Source organism: Argopecten irradians, chromosome 1, assembly GCF_041381155.1.
Source record: "Argopecten irradians isolate NY chromosome 1, Ai_NY, whole genome shotgun sequence".
NCBI classification, from domain to species: Eukaryota; Metazoa; Mollusca; class Bivalvia; order Pectinida; family Pectinidae; genus Argopecten; species Argopecten irradians.
Window position 1 is genome coordinate 20,330,489 of NC_091134.1, and position 21,082 is coordinate 20,351,570.

A 21,082-nucleotide genomic window follows, 5' to 3' on the forward strand; every position below is an offset into this window, starting at 1 on the left:
AGACATGTTCTTCTTATGTCTATTTATTAAAGATTTGTTGCATTGTTTAAAACGAAAGTCCGTTATATGATTATCCATACGTTTGAAACTTTTAATGATTTTACACTGTCTTTTTAACAGAAGCGGTGCTTAGTGGCAACGAAGGCGGGACACCGGTATGTAAATGTGATGTTACGCGTGGATATTGGGGGTCTGACAGTGAAATGTGCTTGAAAGCAAGACCATGTATGCGTGGAGAGGAACTGGACATGGGTAATACGGCTTTCTAATTTTTGTGAAGATATTAATGGCGTAACATTACGCATGCTAAATTACGCCCTATTTCAGATATTTAAATGTGAGTATGTTATATCATTCAGAATTACTAATACAGAACATTTGATTCAATTCAATTCAACTTTATTGCTTCCTTACACCCATACATGAGGATCGATAGCAAAGCATACATGCACATTACATACAGTAGATCTAAACAACAACTTAAACATTTATTAAGCCAGCTTTCCTCAGTATAAACGACTTTTGAACAAAGAGGCCTCAATCCTGCAGAAGTTTTACATCATTAGAAGACAAGATTCGTATCAAATTTTCAAAATCTGTTAGATGGTGGTTAATTACATCTTTATGACTATTAAAGAAAATTGTTCTCACTGTAGAGTTAACGAAACACTTAAAAATGAAGTGGGTTTCATCCTCAATTTCTTTACAAAATTTGCATAACCGCAGAGGACGAGGAATCTTTTTTACCCTACCCGCCTCGATATATTCAATGTTACATCAAATCATATCATGTTAAAATGAAAGAAATTAGAATCCATGATTTAAGATGAATAGGAAAACTAGATTTACGTAAGATTAGTAAGAACCGCGGACTAGTTATTCTCGTATCGGTTATGTTAGCCTTAACTACGCTTAATTAGAAGTCTTTAAAACGTTATGAGTCAATCTAATAATCTTGATAATGATATTATCATAGTGCTACCTTTAGTTTATATTTTACAGAGTTTATTTGAGCTAAAGCATTGTACACTATGACTTTAAATAGGTAATTGACATAGTTATTTACATGAATCTACCTAATAAGTCTCTGTTTATTCTGTACAGAAGGGCAATGTACCCCGTGCCCGCCTGGCACATTCAAACCACAGCCTGGATATGGGCCATGCCGACCTCGTACAGTGTAAATACCATCATTATACACTGTCCTCCAAAAGTTCTGTTACACATGTTAAAATTAGCTGCTAATTTATTGCTAAGAAAAATTGCAATTAATGAATTAGAGAAGATAAATAAGATGTTAAATAATATGCAATGATGCCTGTTATGACAAGGGTTACAAATTTCCATTATTCATGTATATTTATAAAAATGCACGTGTAACAGAACTTTTGGAGGACAGTACTAGTGTTTATATTATTAAAAAGCTTTATCCAATAGAACGTTTTTCTCTTTTATTGATTAGACTATTTTTCTGCATGGATTAATACTTATAGGATTAGACAACATTTAAATGTAATGTTTTGGCAAAGATTATTATCAAGGGTGAATTTAAGATATTATTATTTGTGATTTGCCAAGTTCAAATTCACTGTTCGCTAATTTAACAAAACTTAACAAGGCTGTAATGAAACACCTTTTACTGATAGTAATTTTCATGTAGATATCCAAAAGAAGTTACTTATATCAACTTATCGGAAAATGAAAGTGGTGATACTTTTTTATAGTTGTGAAGACGAGAAACGTGCGACACTATTTCCTGGAAATAGGACATCTGATGCTCTATGTGGCCAATATCTGAGCACCACTACTCTCTCTCATGTGTATTTACGTACATCAGTGTCAGAAATCACTGGTCAGAGAAAAGCTGTTCTGAAATCAATGTATCATGAAGCATCTGAAAAACGTAAGACAACACTTTTTTATCACAATAACATTTTCGAGCCATGAAGTGAAATTATGTATGGAAAAATATAATGAAACTAAAACTAGTTTATCGACACAGAGCACATAGCAACTTAATTCTTCAAAATGTGGATATTCGCGAACAACAAAAACAAAGCCAAAGGACTATGTATGGTTTAGGCCCCTTTAGGCCCCCAAATCCATCGATGTCTTAAACTAAGAATGAAGAAATAAAATTGTTGCATTTGACATAGTTAGTACATCCCCGATATAATTGTAATAATAAAGTTTTCATTTTTTTCATCTTTAAGTTGCCCTGGTAATCATTCGCAATATGCATAAATTAACTGGATTTGAAAATTCTTGAACAAAATTAGCATTTATTCTGAATATGGAGATCTTCAGGAGAAATATAGTTTGTTCAAGGCTGCGCATTATGGTTTCTAGATGAAAAACTTACCAAAACGTGAAAAAATTTACTAAATTTTAACAATTTCATAATTTTTGCATATTTAGGATGGTTACCATAGCAACTACAACTACAATGATACATACTTATCTTACCTATTATGTAAAAAAATGAACTCGATATTTGATATTCAACAATTTTAATCAATTAATAGCAGTATTGAAAATTTGATGGATTCGGGGGCCAAAAAGCGGCAAAACCATGCACAGTCCTTTAGATCGATTTGCTCGTTGTGTAGCTCGAAGACGTCGTACCTTTCTTCTTTTTTATTATTGTTTGAAAACAGGATATTAAGTTCGTGTTATGTTTAGTATGGCAAGAGATAAATGTAAGGAAGTACAGACGTCATTGACAACTTAAGAAATGTCTCAAAAGCAAAATATAGATTACAAATATGTTTAATATAATTAAAAATCATAAATATAAATACCGTTAAAATTAATGAAATGGTAATATACCTGTATTACTGCAGTTGAGCTACAAGAGCAGGGCTCATCCACATCTGAAGAGAAGGATGTAGTAAAATCGAACATAAACGGCGAGCTTCCCGGGTATGTATTCTTCTACACGATAAACAATCGTAAGCATACATGATGTCCATCTTGCATTTGCCATTCAACATTATGTGTTGTGTCATATAGACGTCTTAGACTTATGTTTTGTATATATGTTCGACAGATACGTCTTAGTGATAATGGTATCACAAACATTAGTGCTACTAAGCATCTTTACCTTGGTGATCATCGCCACAATGAGAATAAGGAAACTAACACGAGGTACGTACAAATATATAACATAACAGATGCCACAGATACGGTGAACGTTTATCGGGGTTGGGGGACTCCAAATTGTGTATCGGCATAGATAGTATCAAAGATGCTCCACCACCGACAGAGCATAAATGGTACCCATCATTTGAACAATAATTGATGTTTAATCGTGTATATATATGTATAATTCACTAAAAAAATAATATAAAATAATTGATTTTGCTTTCGGTGCATGCGCAATCAGTACTGCATTACATATAGGACATAGTGCCACGGAATTTTTCCGGGATGCAATTAATTACTTTTAATATTTTTATCTTGAAGTAAAATAAAAAGCTCAGACCTTTCAATGGTGGTAATGGTGTAAAGTAAGTTACTTTTGTAACTGAAGAAAAATACTAAATCGTCTGGTCCTGTTTTTGATAGAGAAAAATTATCATTGTCAGCGGTTGAGCATCTTTAAACTCAGTTTAATCAACAGTTATACATGGCGGTATAATGAGAGGGGACTGTAATGTAAACCCCGTAGCTTTAAGACAATTACCACAGGGTATATATTGTTGAATCCTTAAATTTATAGAAAGAAACTGTATACATCCGCCATAGTTGCAATCTATGTATTTGACATCACTCTCATTAAGTATTAAAGTTTAGGTTAAAATATGTCTAAAATAAGGAAGATTTAGCGTCGCATGTATTGTTACAAATAACACATCTTTGGTACTCTTATTGAAATACAATAGACCAGGACACATTACATGTAATGAGCATATATTTTCTCAGTTGTTTTTACAAATTTAATATTGATTCTTAATGTTTCATATACCTTCATAGCATAAAAAAACATCAGAAGATAATCCTTATATTTCAATTTACTTTCGCGATTTCCCAATTTTTTTTCGAGGAAATCATGCCGCCATTATATAATTCTATCAGAGGGGACGTTACAAATGGCGTTATATTTTGTTCCGTCATGATCTAACGTTTTGGAGTAATCCACTGCACTATTGACTTCTTTTACTTTACAGAGCTGAAAGAAAGAATAGTTGTTCAACAGGGTGAAGAATATATACAAGGTATGGTATCATATTGGGATTTAGGACTTGGAAGTATAATACTGAATCAAAATTATTTTAAGAGATAATCTTAATCATTTTAAATAAAAGAGTACAGTGCTTCCAGATACATGCATGTACATGTAATCTTTAAAAGTTGGCAGTACTAAATGAGTCAAAAATTAATAAAAAGCATAATGTGACATAGTTTTTGAATGTATAAATCATAAGTAATTGTCAGAAATTGCATAGGGTGTTATAACTTTTTGTGATCCAAGTGGTAGACTATCCTATCCTTCATAACAACATACAAAATGTATGAAAGAATAGTTTCTCTTGTACCTCGACGTTTGATACAAACTATGATATCCAGCCATTTTAAAATAAGCTCGAAGTAAACCATGACTGCAAGTCAATTAACCATACATGAAAATTGCGTGATGTTTTCAACACAAATCCAATTGTTTGCTTTTTTATAGTAAAACCATCATAGTTTCTGAAAAAAAGTGAAAATTTTACCGAGGAAATAGAGAATTTTTTGCCGCAATGACTTCATGAGACTGTATCGCACGGGTAGCCAGAGTATTGCATGAAACCAGCCAGTATCACACCCGTATTACGAGAACAATGAAAGTATGATAGAAAGTTATATATTTATATTAACAAAGATTAGTATTATCATTCTGAATAGAAACTGTAATGCTTGGTTTATATATAACTTAATAGTCAGTGTTGTTTACCATCTGACATCTGATAGTGTTTAAGAAAGGTTTCGTTGATAATTTGATGCCATTCCGGTATGACTTCCTTTTCTTTTTAGTTTCAAGCCTATGTTCACATAGCAGCAAAAAGGAGAAAGCATGGACTTTAAACAGTAAGTTTTTCTTGCTTGATTGTGATTTACGAATAGATACTTGTGATTTGCTTAAACCAGATATCACCGGGACTAGCATTTTTTTGTGTCGATATACAGATATAAGTTACTATAAACTAATAAGGAAAATGCACAACAATAACATCTGAATATACCGAGATCAAGATAAAACAAGGACAGAGTTTGACAAGTTATATTAGTACTGTAACAGCTAGCATAGTGCTATATCGTTGTATATATGGAAGGAACTCTTCATTTTGATTACAATACAGTACCTTTTTATCGCTCTGGTTAATAAAAGATCTGACAGCTTCCCATAAAGTGTCACGTTCTGGTGACCTTTAGAAAATTCCAATCAAATTGCTGCTATCAGAATCTTGAAAGTGCATTTCAGGGGATGAAAAGGTTGGTTTGACGCATTATCTATATCTGTGATTTCAGTGGTTGAGCCGCCGGAGTTGAACACGCCTTTCATCGCACAACCAGGTAAATATGATAATATAAATATTTTTCAGTTAAACAACCTCATATTCAACGTATATATATAAATATATACATTAGATATGCTAGGATTTTCCATCATTTTCATTGGCTAATACATGGTCACATGGAGTTTGCTATTAAGCATGTCGACTTGGTGTTTCTTCCTTTGTGAACGTCATTGCCCAAACGTTGAGTTCTTCTGGGTGGCGTCCTATCGCCAACGTTTTTGCTAATAATTAACATGCAGAGATTTGTTTTACTTTGTCAAGAAACTGCATATCAAAAACAAAAATTAATGGACTTTTGTTTCGGTCCATATTTGATATACATATATATACATATTCCATATGCAAAGCATGTAACGAAAAGCAAAAAGATCTGAGTTATTTTTACTTAAATACATCGTTCCATTTTTCATTTAGATATCATTTATCTTTTTTTCAGAAACAATAGGGACAATATATCCGGAGATAAACAGTCGGCCATGTACACCAACAGCGCCAGATCCCTCGTTACCGTTTTATCACAATAAGTGCTAGTGACCAACTGAGAAGTGTCAACCACTAGCGACCCCGCTTTCTAATTGCGGGTTTTAAGCTTGCGTTCGCCAAGCCATGACATTTGACCAGAATATCACAACTCTACGGTAACCGTAGTTGGTCATATACATTTGTATGTGTGACACAATAGCAACATCAGAATACTGCCATCGTTACGAGTGCGTATAACCCGATAGTTTCTTATAAGCGAGGCTGTTTAAGGATGAATGGGCACATTATAAAAATAAAGAAAAATTGCTACACATTTACGTCTTAGCAAGAAGGGCGAGTGGTAAACACGCATCGGTTAGGAGTCAGCCATATGCTAAAGGTAGAAAACTGTACATATGCATGCTTTGCCATTAAAACATAGCATTAATATATCTCAACTATATTAAAAGCAAAATTTTAAGTTATTATGCATATCTACCATGGGGCTCAACAAGGAAACATTCAGTTATACAAGAGTTATTGGAGAACAGCAAAGCAAGTACATGTTTATCCATTTGGCCTCTTGAAATTCTCAAAATCCTGTGTTTTACCCCTAAAGTGCATGTCCATAACCACAACATACGTGATCAGCACAATGTGATATAAGTCCGTATATCAAGGCAGAAATCAATATCAATAAAGTAAGGTATAAATTGGTATCTCTTTCATCCTTGAAATATTTATCCATAAGCCATAAGCAAGAATTAAAATCCTTTATAAATGTAGAAATTAATATCAGTTGTTATGAATTACAGATTTTCATCATTTGCACTCAAACCTTAACCTTGTGATTTCGGCCCATTGGGTCTCTTGAAATCCTCAAACTCCTGCATTTTCCTCCTTCAAATGATGGTTCATAGCTATCACAACACGTTTAATCCTACGATAATATAGAAATCAATGTTAATTGTTATGGATAACAGTTTTCCACACTTGCACCAAAACCTTAACCTGGCATTTTCAACGCCGACGCCAGGGTTATTCCATAAGCCCCCCTCTCTTCGAGAGGCGAGCTAATAAAACGTATCAATGCAATAGTTTTTGTTATCAAATGTGTATAATAAATAATGGCAATGGGAATAGGGCAACAATCTATGTATATTTCTACACAGACGATGATAAAACATTTTTTCTTTGGCAGCTACATGTATCTGGTTTCAAGTGGCAGCTATCGGGGTTTAGGTACATTGACATTTTAATTCTGTATGTATGGTTATTCTTTTAGTATCTGTTCATGTATTTCATTTGTAATTGACACTTTAAATGCTGTACAAGACTTGTAGTTACGGACTGTATTTTTCCAACACTTCAAGTTTACTGTGATAAAAGCTTGACTCGTGTAATAATTCTTTATGATTTTCAGGAGGGGTCCTTACACGAGTGGATATCAATATAAAATGTATTGATTGAGATCAAAAATTTCATGAAAGCTCATGGCATATGCTACGAGTTTTACGAGTGTCATAAACTTCGGGTAGCGAATAGCTACGATAATCGCATAACCAGGATTTGTGTTTAGTATAGAAAAACATTTCAATTTTAATTTCGAAGGTAGGGCGAAATCAAGCCCGCGTATTTCATATCTTGACAATCGTACGAGGTCATATATTGATTATGACGTCAATATTGCCATTGACGTCACAATAGTGTTATAACATATATGTCTTTCAATATTTGTGTCACGACTGTTTTGTTTATTATATTTACGTCCTAATAATAGCCCGGGTCAAGTTACCATGGCTTCCCGTGTGTGTGTCATTAATACCCCAGGGTTTACTATTACTGTCGTTATATCCATCCCTGGACTATCTCATAATAAACTGATGGCAGTTCAAGAGAAAACATCTGGTCAAACGGGCCTGCAAAAACTTCCTTTGAAGACTGCAGAAAGCTTGAGTGACCCAAAACTTTAAAGCCACACAGTCGATCACAGCGTACTGTTATACGATTATTTTGGTGTTTATCTATGGACAGACCAAATTATCTAAATAGTAGATATAACGTCAGTAATACTAAACCCTGAAGTGTGAAGTGCGTGTTTTGGGAGACTGTGGTACGACTGAACTTAGCAATATTTTTACATTCATTACTTTTTGCTAAAAAGCACATATTAACTACTTTATAGCTAATTGATTCATGTTCCTTTAATATGCGTATGTGTATGGCACATTTTTTTTATAAATAAAAAAGAAATTTGTGAAACTACATTATTCATGTATTCGTTTTTAAGAAAGATGTGATGATGGTAAATCAAAACATAATGGTAAGTTATAAGCAATGGACCCTGCAGATAATACTGTAAATGACAATTTTTGATCGAGAAAACCTTTTCATATATTCTATCGTTTAGACCATTTATACACGGAATTTATCAAGTATAAATATACATGTACGTATCAATTGGAAACAGAACATATGTTTCTATTCTTCTCGTGGCGTTCAATTCATTACTTACAACGATAGGATACCTAACAAAACAATGATGATGACGAGAACAAAATACAATGCAAAAGCATTTAGTTTCAGACCTAAATAGTTTATTTGCATTTTTCAACAATTGCGTAACATCATTTTTTACATATTTCTCAACAACAAAAAGATAACATGTGTCTTGTCACTAATAATAGCCGCATGCCTTGAACAAGTATGTCTCTATCACAATACACATACATTGTATGCGTATCATTCCTAGCTTTCGTTGTCATAATTTGCATTTTCTTCTTTACTCCCTTACCAGCACAGTTTACTGTAAACGTACTTATTTCAGTGCTAACAAACACAATTGTGTCGTCGTATTTGCGCTAAAGAAACGCATTAAGGAGTTTCATGGAATAAACTTTTCCCGGGGAAAACATTTTTTTTTAAAACAAAGCAGATATGGCTCAGATATGGATATAACTGACCAGGACCATTGGTCAATGATTGCAGTTCACGACGCATTTCAGCCAATGGGTTTAATAAATTGCAAGCACTAATGCTTTGAAAACATGTGAGATTAGTTCAATTCTACAATTTTATTAACTATTTGAAAAATGTACCAATGGCCAGTAGCACAAAGCTATTTAGCGTTGAACAAATATCCATTGCGCACATAAATTAGCGCACACAAGCCAAAAGCGCTAACATAGGTACGTTTATAGTATAAGATACCATGTACATTATAGATCAGAACATATAATTTGTGTGTAGTAATATTGATATACCAATAACAATACATAACCTACTTTTTCTATAAGAAGAATTTTTTTTAGAAATGTTTCAACATTTTGTCTATGTTTAATTGTTCTCTACCAAAATCAATTCTATCAAAAATTGTCTTATTCTATTTCCTATGTCTTTACTGTGGCCATATAATGAAACAGGCCACTCTAGCAAAATAAAACCTGAATTTGTCCCACCATATCACCTATCACAGATAGAAAGTATTTATAATATGGCACTTCCAGCTGGTATATGTATATCACTAGTCTTCAGAGTGATATGACATAGTGTAATACCACTTTTCAACAGGCACTTGAATAGGGCCAGTACAATATTATAACTCAGAAATCAGTAACTTCAAAAGCGTTCAAACAAGGAAATAACAGTGGTAGTACATTTTCATGTAACTTTTTCATACGTAATAAGGGTTGACAAATAGAATTTAAAAAATCGATTACACGTACCATAGTCGAGGAATATTTCCTACGTTTAATTTTTGCACACATCTTAATTGTAGCTTCTGTTTTATCCGCGAAAAATTGAATTAATATATATATACATGTATACTATAATACACAGTCAAATATCGAAGTTTAAAAACTGCTAACATTTTATTTTCTCGTTTTAGCCCTAATCACGTAGATATTGACCCGGGAAAATAACCGGATACACGAAACGATATTTCATATTTGCATATAAGCAAAAAATAGTAAAATTACATCGTAAGTCTCCATCGTTTGATAAGAGTCAATCGAAAACTGGTAGAAAGTGTATATAAAATTTGTCATCCCAAGATATCTTAATCTTGCGAAGACGATCTAGACCGACTAAAAATAATTGGGAGAAATACTAATCATTCTTTACAAGAGGATCAACACAGTAGGATTAACCTGATTTGTAATAGCTGAAGAAGAGTATTATAATGGATCACAAGATAAGTGGAATTTCTAGAGTTAAAACTTTATGTTAAATCACACAGCAATAGAATTACTTTGAAAGGTCCGTTAAAACTCAACACAACAATAAAACATTGACTAAAATATACCAGTTATTCCTGATCATGACCGGTTATTCCTGATCATGAAAGCTATTACATCTATGCTGCATTTATCACTCAATCAATATGATACAATATGTTGCAATAGCTTTTGGTTCACTACTAAAATTGCAATATAGACTGAACAGCTGGATGTGTTGTACGTGTAAGACAGTATACCCCTGCTGACGTTGAAACCAACGTTAAGTGACATTCCAATCATGTAAAACCAGACATTAAAACAATATTTAATCAAAAATTCTCAAGTAAGTTTAGAAGAATTCAAAAGACACAATAAAAATAAATGACCAATTGAAATAGTTGCCTATCAAAGGATTATAATTGAAACATATATCATCTTTTACTTCACAATTTTAACTTTACATGTAAATGTACAGTTAATATGATTGATTCATGACTCACACTGGGTGTATATATAACAAACCTTTACCAGGAGTAAAATATCTGACATAAACTTAATGAACAATACATACAAAATGTACATGTATAATATGTACATGAAGACAACAAACAATACAATACTAGAAGGTTATTTTCGTTTGAAATGGTATATTTCATCTCAGTATTAACAAATTGAAATACAAAACAAATAAAATTGTGTAGTTTGTTGTCCTAAATATATTTAGTAAAATGTGAAATACAATCCTGAATTTGTATAACCTATCCTATTTGATAAACGTTATTGGATAATTGAATAGAGAAGACCAACATCATGTAGTTCCAATTTCAATTACACGTGAGTTGAATGCAATCTGGTATGATGTGATAGTTCTTGTGCATTGGCTTTGAAATACAGAAATCGACACCATGATCGCGTATACCAGTCAATAACATACCTGTATATATTCTAGACACATGGTCGTATGATTACTGATACTTATAATGTAGTCGCTGCTAAGTAATATATGTAGTTCATGGTATATGTAATATAATTCATACATATAGCATCTTTCTTAAATCAAATAACTGAACGAAATACAAATTTAAAGTGAAATTTATATGGAGTACGATATGGATTCGTATTTAAGAATTGTACCGGATATCTTTACTCATTTATACTGCTAAAAGAACTTAATATTGCTATAAAATCAAATCAAATGTTACAAATTGAAAACCCTTGTGATATTTCAATTATTACTGTATATAAATGGCAACAATTCTATATTTGCACAATTGTTCACACAAAATGTATCTAAACAGGAAAATAGCACATTTACGATAATAAAGTGTATTGAACAACAAATTACATCTATAATAACTGATATGGAAGTCTGTAAAACAATAGACATGTATTAAATCTATTTAACAAAAATGTAAAATCCACAATAACAGAATACAACAAAACACTGCTAAACGATGCCGTCATTGTATAGAACTGAATGGTAGAGGATACATACATATGCTAAAGTTAAAGATAACTAGGCTAAGAGGAGAGGTAAACAGGAGTGTAGAGAGGTGATAAATGAGTGGAAATGAGATAAATCGTGAGTTCAAGGGAAAAAATTGCTAGGGATTAAAGGCAATAGCAGGGTTTCGAGGAGAGAAAATCTTAGGTAAACTATACAGGTGATATGAATTGAGTTGAATAGAAAACAATCCACATATAATATGAGAGAAGATGGATAGTGTGAGGAGGATTAGAGTAACAAAAAACATGGCATACTTTAACTGGAGCTATTACTTGTAAGGTGGAGCACTGAAGACACAAGGGAAATAACGTTAAACTCGGATGTGTCATGAAGCAGTGGATAAATCGAAGAAATAATTATCATGACCAAAAATGTAACAATTGTTCTTGGTAACTTTGTACTATCAACTTTTAGTATCAACGTTTAAAATCAACTCTGTCTCAAGGGTAATAGCCAGTCCATTTGTTTAGAACAAAAATTTGGAGAAACATTACCAATTTTACTAGTCTATGACAAAATATTCTCAATAAGAAATTGTTCCAAATACAGGTATATCCCTGGTTTGTGCAGGAGAAAACAGTATGCAATATTATGCATACAGTATGCTACATGTATATGAATATTTACATAATGCATGGATAAAGTTTGATACCGTCTTGATACTTTCATTAATTATGTAATTATTATTCGTACATTTTCAACTGAAATATGTCCTAAAGTACTTGTTCAACTTTATTTAGATTGTTCAATATTTGATTCCTGAAGAACCAAACAATTTACAACTTATTAGACGTCAATTAATTTACCGGTAATGATAAGGAAATATAGTTTTAAAATATTATAACAAACCATTTATCTTGTTAAATAAAACTTCTGGGATACAGCTTATAAATCCTGATTATTTTACATCTGGAATATATCCGATACGTAGTAAAAAAAACGTTATGAGAAAGATGCCATTTCAAAATACCCAAAGTGATTTTTAAAACAGACATACATTATACAACATGTTATGTAAATTATAATAGAATTGTGCTTTATTCATACAGTAAAACTACCAAAGCACCATAACTGATACAAAGAAAGAGTAAACTCACAACTAGAATAAACACAAAAATATCTTGAGTATCATAGAAAAATGTAAAATAAAAATACTTAACGTTCTGTAATACAGACAGGACTGTTCTTTACAATGCTGTATTGTACATATACTAGTGCTATACATTAAAACAATATACCCATACATTGTATATAAAATACTTTATCCAAAATTGCCATCCAACTTCGCTTTATGTTCTAAGAACTGAAGTAAAAGAGGAGTTTGTAGCACAAATAAATTCATGTCTAATGAGTATGCAGATCTGCATTATGATATGTAGGAAATAATTATCTCACAGAACTGTGTTCAAATAGTTTACCAAACGAAATCTTCAAAACAACTTTGGATATGAACCTTTCAATTGTCGTTTTGAACGCCTCGTATGTAAAATTTATCATACAAGAAATCAGAAATTACTCTTAAACAGTCAGCTGATCTGACTGGACGGAAATTCTATATTAAAATTTAGATTGTAACAGTACACAGAATTTCAGTATAAACGATCCACCAAGAACACACCAACAGGTCATTGCATTAGACTAGTACATGTAGTACATTATGTTGTTCATTGGACTCATACAAGCTTCTGCTTTTGTGTTGCAATTTTAAAAGGCAACAGAAGTCAAAAGGGTACGTTTTCTGATATCAATCTCTGATACATACCGGTTAGGCACTATCCACACATCTTTTGGTCACAGTATTGATATTGCAGTGCAGTAAAATACCTGCTTTATACTCTTCATCCATCCTAAAATCATCAATTCAGCTTTCCTCATCAGGGGTCATTGTCGGAAATCAATCGGAACAAGTTGATTGCACAGCGTTACGTATACACTACACTGAGTGTAGCGTAGTGCAATCGATCAACCACATACATGTATGCATGTCCCGTAGTGTAGAGCAATCAACCCTGAGTTTTCGACCATAATGATCATTGTGCTCAAATGTCTTAACTGGTTATTGGTAAAATACAAAGACAAATAACTCATACCTGAATGATAAGCCTTGGATGCATGTACATGTATGTATGTCGTTATGCTACCCTATGTTCTTAGCACAGTAGAAATAAATAATCAGTATTAAATTAAACCACAGGTAAAAGTAGACATAGAATTAGGAGTCATAAACATAAAGAAAACATGACAACCACTAACTCGGTTGGATATATAAAAGTGTGTCCGTTTATCCTGCAATACATGTAATGTGGACGTTTCATATTTGTTTCAAGATACAATTCTTCACAGACGTGCACCATTCCTTGGGGACGGAACATGTACAAACTTTGCATATGACCAGTCCTGATTTTTTCTCCAGCCTGCTGACATTTTCTTGATTTTCTTTCTTAGTTTTTGGTGACGGACTAATTGTGTCTGAACGTCGGTCACCCTTATCTTCGGTACCTGAAACAAAGCAGCTGTGACCCCCATACATGTGGACCACAGACCAGCGTGGATTACTTCCTCCATACCTTCTCCCTGCCATAGACTCCAGGCAAACCGACCTGTAAAACAGTCATTGGGTTATAAAACAACTGGATATCTTCAAGTTTACCAAGTACCATACTGTAGTGAATTAATTTACGTATCCATGATAACGTAATGTAGCCAACACATTTAACTGAAAATCAATCTTTCTACTTGCCAAATTGAAAATACATTGTAAAAATTAAGGGAGCAATTGAAATTAAAGTTGGTTGTGGAATATAAGGTAAAATAACTCTTTACCCACAGGCTTCAAGAAAGAAGGAAAATGCCCTGTCGTGCACCTAATTTATTTCAGGAAAAAGTTCTGAAGAAGTTGGCTTTATAAAACGGTGGCCATTGGGATAATGATGTCATTTGCTGTATTGGGAGTCAACATACTTGAATGATGTAAGTTTGTAATTATACCTTAAGCCATTATCAAACATGCAACACATGTTCTGTGCACGTATTGATTTTACATTGGATGACAAACCATATCTATATATAGAGCATTATACTTGATATTACGGTCGATATAATCAATTTGCAGTAAAACAGCATAGATAACATGAAAGGATGTACATGTGTATATATACAGCTGATCTCAATGAGTCTAGCTAAGCCTATTCAATCAATTCAATCAAGAAATGTTATTTTGTCTCTCTGATTTAACCAATATAAACTTCTAAAGTCAACTTTTCAGCCTAACTTGGATATCTTTTTTTACATAGGTAGAAAATATATAAAAATAAATAACAAAAAACATCTATAGGTTCAAATTATAAGTCTGCCATTACTCATTACTATTAATATTGATACAACATATGTAACTGTAATGGACCTCCTTGCATAACACGTTGCATGTTTCATAATTGAAAGAAGCACTAAAATGACATTGTATAAGGGAACAACTCTACAAAGTAAATTGTTAATGAAGAGAAGTTTATCCATACACCACTTTTTATTATTTATATCTGACTTACCAACAGATAGTGTTCCTACAGTTATAGACGCAGTGTTAAAGAACCGCACTTCAAATCTACATTTCCTCTCCACGGCTTCTAGAACCATTGCCAACAGGATATGGCATCCCTCTAACATGTCAAGTGCATGCTGGGATTGGTTGGCCAGTCTTTCTGCATCACAAACAGGAACGACATTCGTCTGTGATTTTGCTTCTATCAATTCAACCATTCCATGTTGCATGGAGAGAACAACCTTTTGAATGTCAGCCAGTCGAGTCAGTAGTTCCTTCAAATGAACTTTAAATCTTGTTGATATGACAATGACATTGTCAGCTGCCTGCTTACAAACATAAGACGACAGCACTATGTACAGTGTCTCCGAAACTGTCACGATGAGACTTTGTAGGCAAGGCAACCATCCTGGGACTTGAATCGTGTCTGCACTCTGTGGAGCAAACACAACACGGAGACTGTCTAAAAATACCTGAGTCTCAGTAAGGAAAGTTTGATCTCCATAGAAATGGCTGCTATAACACTTGAGATCCTGGAGTTCTTTACAGAGACATTCTACCGCTAACTGTTCCTCTGAAGAGGGTTTGACCAGGCTGTGCAAACCTTAAAAAGATAAACAAACACCATTTCTAGCTTGACGAAGTTTTATATTGATAGTTTGCATTAAAGAGACATGTTACTTTACTTTTTACATTATAAACACTGTGCATTAATATTGATGATTGTAAAAGGCGACTAAATTTAGGATAATAAATATCGTTTCTTTCGTCTTAACTAAATGTAACTTTGTTCTTCCTCACGTCTCTCTTGACAACACCTCACTTTTGGCCTTCGGTTGAGCGCTTGCCCCTGTGAGGTAGGCTTAGGATTATGTCCACTGGCCGAGACACACAATAGTCTATAAAAGCGATTTTCGGCTTTTGGTTAGCGTTCAGCATTAAGGGGGTAAGATGTCTGGTTCGCCAATTGTCAGTATAATGTGACCAGGTGGGGTGTGTTGCTTGATGTCTTGGGCGCCATGCTTCAGTGATATAACACTATAAAAAGCAAGAGTTCCACTATACAAGAAGACATAACACGAATATACTGCAGTCTCCCAAAACGCGCACCTCGCACTTCACACACGCATGGCACCATATACAGGAAAGTTCGCCCTTACATGACCTTGGTTCTTTATAAGACGTCAATATAATAAACCAAATCCAACCGATGGACAAAAACATAGTACCTTGCCACACTAAGGAATCAACATCACAACAGTTTTGTCACAAATCCAGTACATCTCAAATCACAAAACGTCATCACAACCATACTTTGAGAGCATTAATTACTACAACACCCTAAACTAAAGACATCCTCATCACATCTCAAGGACATCAATACATGTACATCATCATCGACACTGAAAATTATCATCACATCTCGAAGACATCTGCACATCATCATCGACACTGAAAGTTATCATCACAACTCAAAGACATCGGCACATCATCATCGACACTGAAAATTATCATCACATCTCAAGGACTTCAATACATCATCATCGTAACTGAAAATTATCATCACAACTCAAAGACATCGGCATATCATCATCGACACTGAAAATTATCATCACATCTCAAGGACTTCAATACATCATCATCGTAACTGAAAATTATCATCACAACTCAAAGACATCGGCACATCATCATCGACACTGAAAATTATCATCACATCTCAAGGACTTCAATACATCATCATCGACACTGAAAGTAATCATCACAACTCAAAGACATCGGCACATCATCATCGACACTGAAAATTATCATCACATCTCAAGGACTTCAATACATCATCATCGACACTGAAAGTAATCATCACAACTCAAAGACATCGGCACATCATCATCGACACTGAAAATTATCATCTCACCTTAATGTCAGCATCATTTTATTCTTCAAAACTCTAATATTAAAGCACATGTACATCCTGATCACAATTCAAGAGCGTTATCATCACAAACTAAGGACATTTCACAACCCCGACCCCAGGGTGTCATCAAAAGCCCAATGGCATCACCATCACATCGCCCAAAGGCATCAGTAATTCACCGATATCATACAAACCAAATAACGTGAATGTAAACATCATAACCCATGGTCATCATTATATATATATATATATATTATTACACCTTAAGGACGTCACCACCACATTTTAATATCATCATAAAGAACAAAGGATATTACGCCGGATATTACTACTACAAAAAAATATGTATATATGAATATTGTCTAACTTGAGGTTCTGTGTTGAAACAAATAAATTTAATAGATTCTGTTTGTATATGATCTGATTCGGAAGTGCGAGCGTCCCTTTGTGTCAATCTGATTGAAATACAGATCCTTATAACCACTCCGTTCAATAGAGGATCTGAGAAAATCCTATTAAGGGTCATGTTCAGATGACCTTTATACCACGTGTAATTCAGATCAAACGCATTTTCTGCACGTTGCTCTGTCAATTGACAACGCCATTTCGCCCCAACATATAAATACGATTAGCTTTATTGTGCTCTTTGGGCGAGATGACTACGTACACGAAAATAATTCGGACAGATTTTCAAACTATTTCGTCCCCTGAAATTCACTGTCAAAATTTTGCCAGTAGCAATTTGATTGGCCATTTACAAAGGTCACCTGGACATGACCCCTAATGGGATTTTCTCAGATCGCTCTTATCTAACGTAGTGATAATAAGGATTTGTATTTTAATCAGATTGCCCTTTATGTAATTTTAATGGATCTTTAAACTTACGTATGTACACTACTAGTACCATGATAGTAATATGCTCCACATCGCATACGTAAAATATATTAATGGCCCTATAAGTCTCGAGATACACTGCTACATGTACATGTAGATCTACCTGTTGCAGGCTAAATAATGTATACGTAGCAGCCATGTGCAGGCCAAATCCGCCAAAATAACATTACAGTTGTAATCGTAAATGGTTTCTAAATGACATTAATCAATACCTACCAGTATCTGACATGGCCATCTCACACCATGCAGTTACCTGTGTACAGACATATGGCTTGCACCTTGTCAGAATGTGTCAAGTGTGTATTCCATCTGACCTTCTGCTGTCAACACAGTGTCCGGGGAGACTTCCGTGAATAAATAATAAGGATTATCCTAAACTGTCTAAGCACTTATAATAAGTTTATTTTTTTCGTAGCAAAAAAATGATATTCTACGAGTATTGAAAAGAATCGAATGTGTTATCTTAATGTGGATATTTAAGTGATCATTGGATTAATATACAATAGTATACACTGACGATCCCTATTAAGCAACCGGTGCAATGGCAAATTTCTACTCTTAAGATTTTGCCCCGTATGTCATCACGATCGAAGAGAAACAATACTCATAGGTCTATTGTATGGAAAAGCATGTACTGTGTAGAGGTTTGAGATCATTGTATTTCCGGTTATTAATTGATATATATATATTTTTAATTTTATTGTTTGCGAACGTTGTTACAATTTCACTTCGATAACGCAATGAAGAAAGTTCCAACAATATTGTATATGAAAGGGTCAAAGAATTTCGAAAGAGTGGAAAATAGTAACACATGCATGAACGGAGTTTGAAAATTGGCCAACATCTTTTCTAGTAGCATGACATTTGTATTATCAATATTCTATCGGGAGCGTCATTTAAAAATGGCAGCTATTTTGAGTCTCGCGTCATTTTTCGAACGTTTCTCAATCCGTTTCAGTAGGATGTTCTCGTTTCCTTTTCCATCACCATTCCAGCAGCATCAAAATCAAACTTTTCTAAAAAATAATATCAAATGGGCGAACGCAACTGATTGCCTCATACTATATAACATATTTTATCACTACTACATGTTTGATTTTCTTAAACCAATATAATGACTTTATTGAACGTGTGTGCGCTAGAATGCTGAGAACACTGAGAAAGTGGTCATTGTTCGTGAATATGTTTAGTCGAACTTAAATGATTTTTTTATTTCTCTGCATTTTGTATGTTTAATTCAATTTGTCTTTTAAGAAATATGGGGGTTAAATGACTGCTTACCCCAAACTATGGTTTGCTATTCTAGTTATCTAAGACTTGTTGATAACTCATAGATAATTCACTACAGAGATGCGAAAATCGACGGAAGTGATATGATATATGCATTATAATCATTGATAACATCTGACATTTTGATTTACATTGTACCTTAGAGTCAGTATAATTGTTACTTTTTCAGTTAAGTAGTCTTTATGCATTTATTTCAGGTACATGTAGACTGTGGACTCATTATCTTGGAATAATACACTTTTAACTGTCCATAAAATCAGAAACTATAAATAGCAATCTTAATTAATCCAAGTTTTACTATCTACAAAATGTACATGATTTAGGATATGATGATTTATCCGTGCTTGTATTTCTTTTGTCTTGATCTGTGACTTGTGATTTCAGGGGATCGGTCAATCGCTCGCGATCTGGCAAAAATACCATACTGTGTCCCACACAAAGAATCATACACATACCTGTATAGTCAACACTCCCGGGGAGGAGGTTTAGTTCCGGTCACAGATGGTCACAGGAACTAGCCTACCACCTGTGGTTAAGGACATGTGTATTGGCCGAACTTTCAAATCTTTTATTTCTGAGTCACAAGAACTAGCCACCTGTGGTTCCGGTAGTAGCTTTTAAACTTGTATGCAAGTTCATTATATCTTTTTAATATGTATAATAGTATAGTATGATGACGTCAAGGAATTATCTTGTCAAATAAGGATATCCGCAATATATACCTTCATATACAAATATTTAATCACACTTTATAACTGCATGGAGGCGTATACAGGACAGGTGATACTTCCTTAAAAATATATTGTAAAACGTTCCTGAATCGTGTAAATGATATATATATATATATCTTTTAATAACCATTGGTGAATGGTAATAAGGCTATAGCTATTTTTGCTGTAAAGGGTTACTCGGTACATTACATTTTATAATGATACAATCACAATCGGGCCGATAGCATTAGGTTTGTTTCGGGAATCTTCATAATTTGTTCCCGTTAAATCGCGTGCTGTTTATGCAAATAATGGCTTAAAATAAATTTTGGCAAAATCATATGATGTTTAAAATGATAAGAGGTTTAGAACTTAACTGACTCATTCCACATGCTGTGTTTTAGTTGTAAAGTTATTGCTTAGATATAAGGATGTGTTCATCTAAATATGTTGAATATAAAAAATGCGGTTTTCAAACGGATCATGAAAAACATGTTTTTGTAGATATTATTGATACTAATTTGATAAACGTACTATGGGAACCTATCCGAAAGATAATGTTTTATAATCAGATTCCCTTTCTTGCAGATACTCTTCTGTTCAAAATGACACGGAATTTACTGATGATGAAAGTTGTGTTGCTTGCATTGAAATTCGTTTTAAGATTAAACCTATTTATAAAAGAGTATAGCTTCGAAAAGGAAAAACTTTCAACTATTTAATACTAATTAGGGAATATGGTAGGAATACCATTTTTACAAATTGGAATACAGTTGAGTCTACTTGGGTCATAATTTACTTAAGTTTCCCTTGATTTCGCAAATGGACGCATACCAAATAAAGATGTTACTATTGCGCCAAAATATAAAAAAAGATGAGTTCGAATTTGAAGAAAATATGAGAATTCGTGATAAACTGAGAAAAAGTCCAAGGGACATAACATTTAAAAAAACCCAGAATAATAAAGTTAATTAAATAATAAAAAAAG

At 33.5% G+C, this 21,082-nt stretch overlaps 2 protein-coding genes across 5 annotated transcripts in view; one reads left to right on the top strand and one right to left on the bottom strand.

Annotated features, from left to right (window-relative positions):
• Window positions 1-8,944, top strand: part of LOC138320173 (uncharacterized) — a 55,337-nt gene extending 46,393 nt beyond the window's left edge. For all 4 annotated transcript variants that reach the window (XM_069263235.1, XM_069263232.1, XM_069263219.1 and 1 more), the window contains 9 exons: window positions 121-252; window positions 1,105-1,180; window positions 1,725-1,903; window positions 2,844-2,922; window positions 3,050-3,147; window positions 4,170-4,217; window positions 5,017-5,070; window positions 5,512-5,556; window positions 5,998-8,944. In XM_069263235.1, coding sequence (XP_069119336.1) covers window positions 121-252; window positions 1,105-1,180; window positions 1,725-1,903; window positions 2,844-2,922; window positions 3,050-3,147; window positions 4,170-4,217; window positions 5,017-5,070; window positions 5,512-5,556; window positions 5,998-6,092 — 806 coding nt within the window. In that variant the 3' untranslated portion in view covers window positions 6,093-8,944. The remainder of the gene's footprint in view (window positions 1-120; window positions 253-1,104; window positions 1,181-1,724; window positions 1,904-2,843; window positions 2,923-3,049; window positions 3,148-4,169; window positions 4,218-5,016; window positions 5,071-5,511; window positions 5,557-5,997) is intronic.
• A 1,926-nt stretch (window positions 8,945-10,870) lies between these two features.
• On the bottom strand, window positions 10,871-18,453 carry LOC138320199 (uncharacterized). The gene is made up of 3 exons (XM_069263238.1): window positions 18,311-18,453; window positions 15,296-15,892; window positions 10,871-14,350 (listed from the first exon to the last, which is right to left on the bottom strand). The coding sequence occupies exons 1-3, from the start codon at window positions 18,327-18,329 to the stop codon at window positions 14,088-14,090; spliced, it is 879 nt and encodes a 292-aa protein (XP_069119339.1). The 5' UTR covers window positions 18,330-18,453; the 3' UTR covers window positions 10,871-14,087.
• Window positions 18,454-21,082: the final 2,629 nt, after the last annotated feature.

What these genes read in the sequence shown, in the direction of transcription:
- LOC138320199 (XM_069263238.1), bottom strand. An exon ending in TGTAGGAACACTATCTGTTG is followed by an intron (nt 14,351 to 15,295) that starts GTAAGTCAGATA and finishes ACTGTTTTACAG; the next exon opens with GTCGGTTTGCCTGGAGTCTA.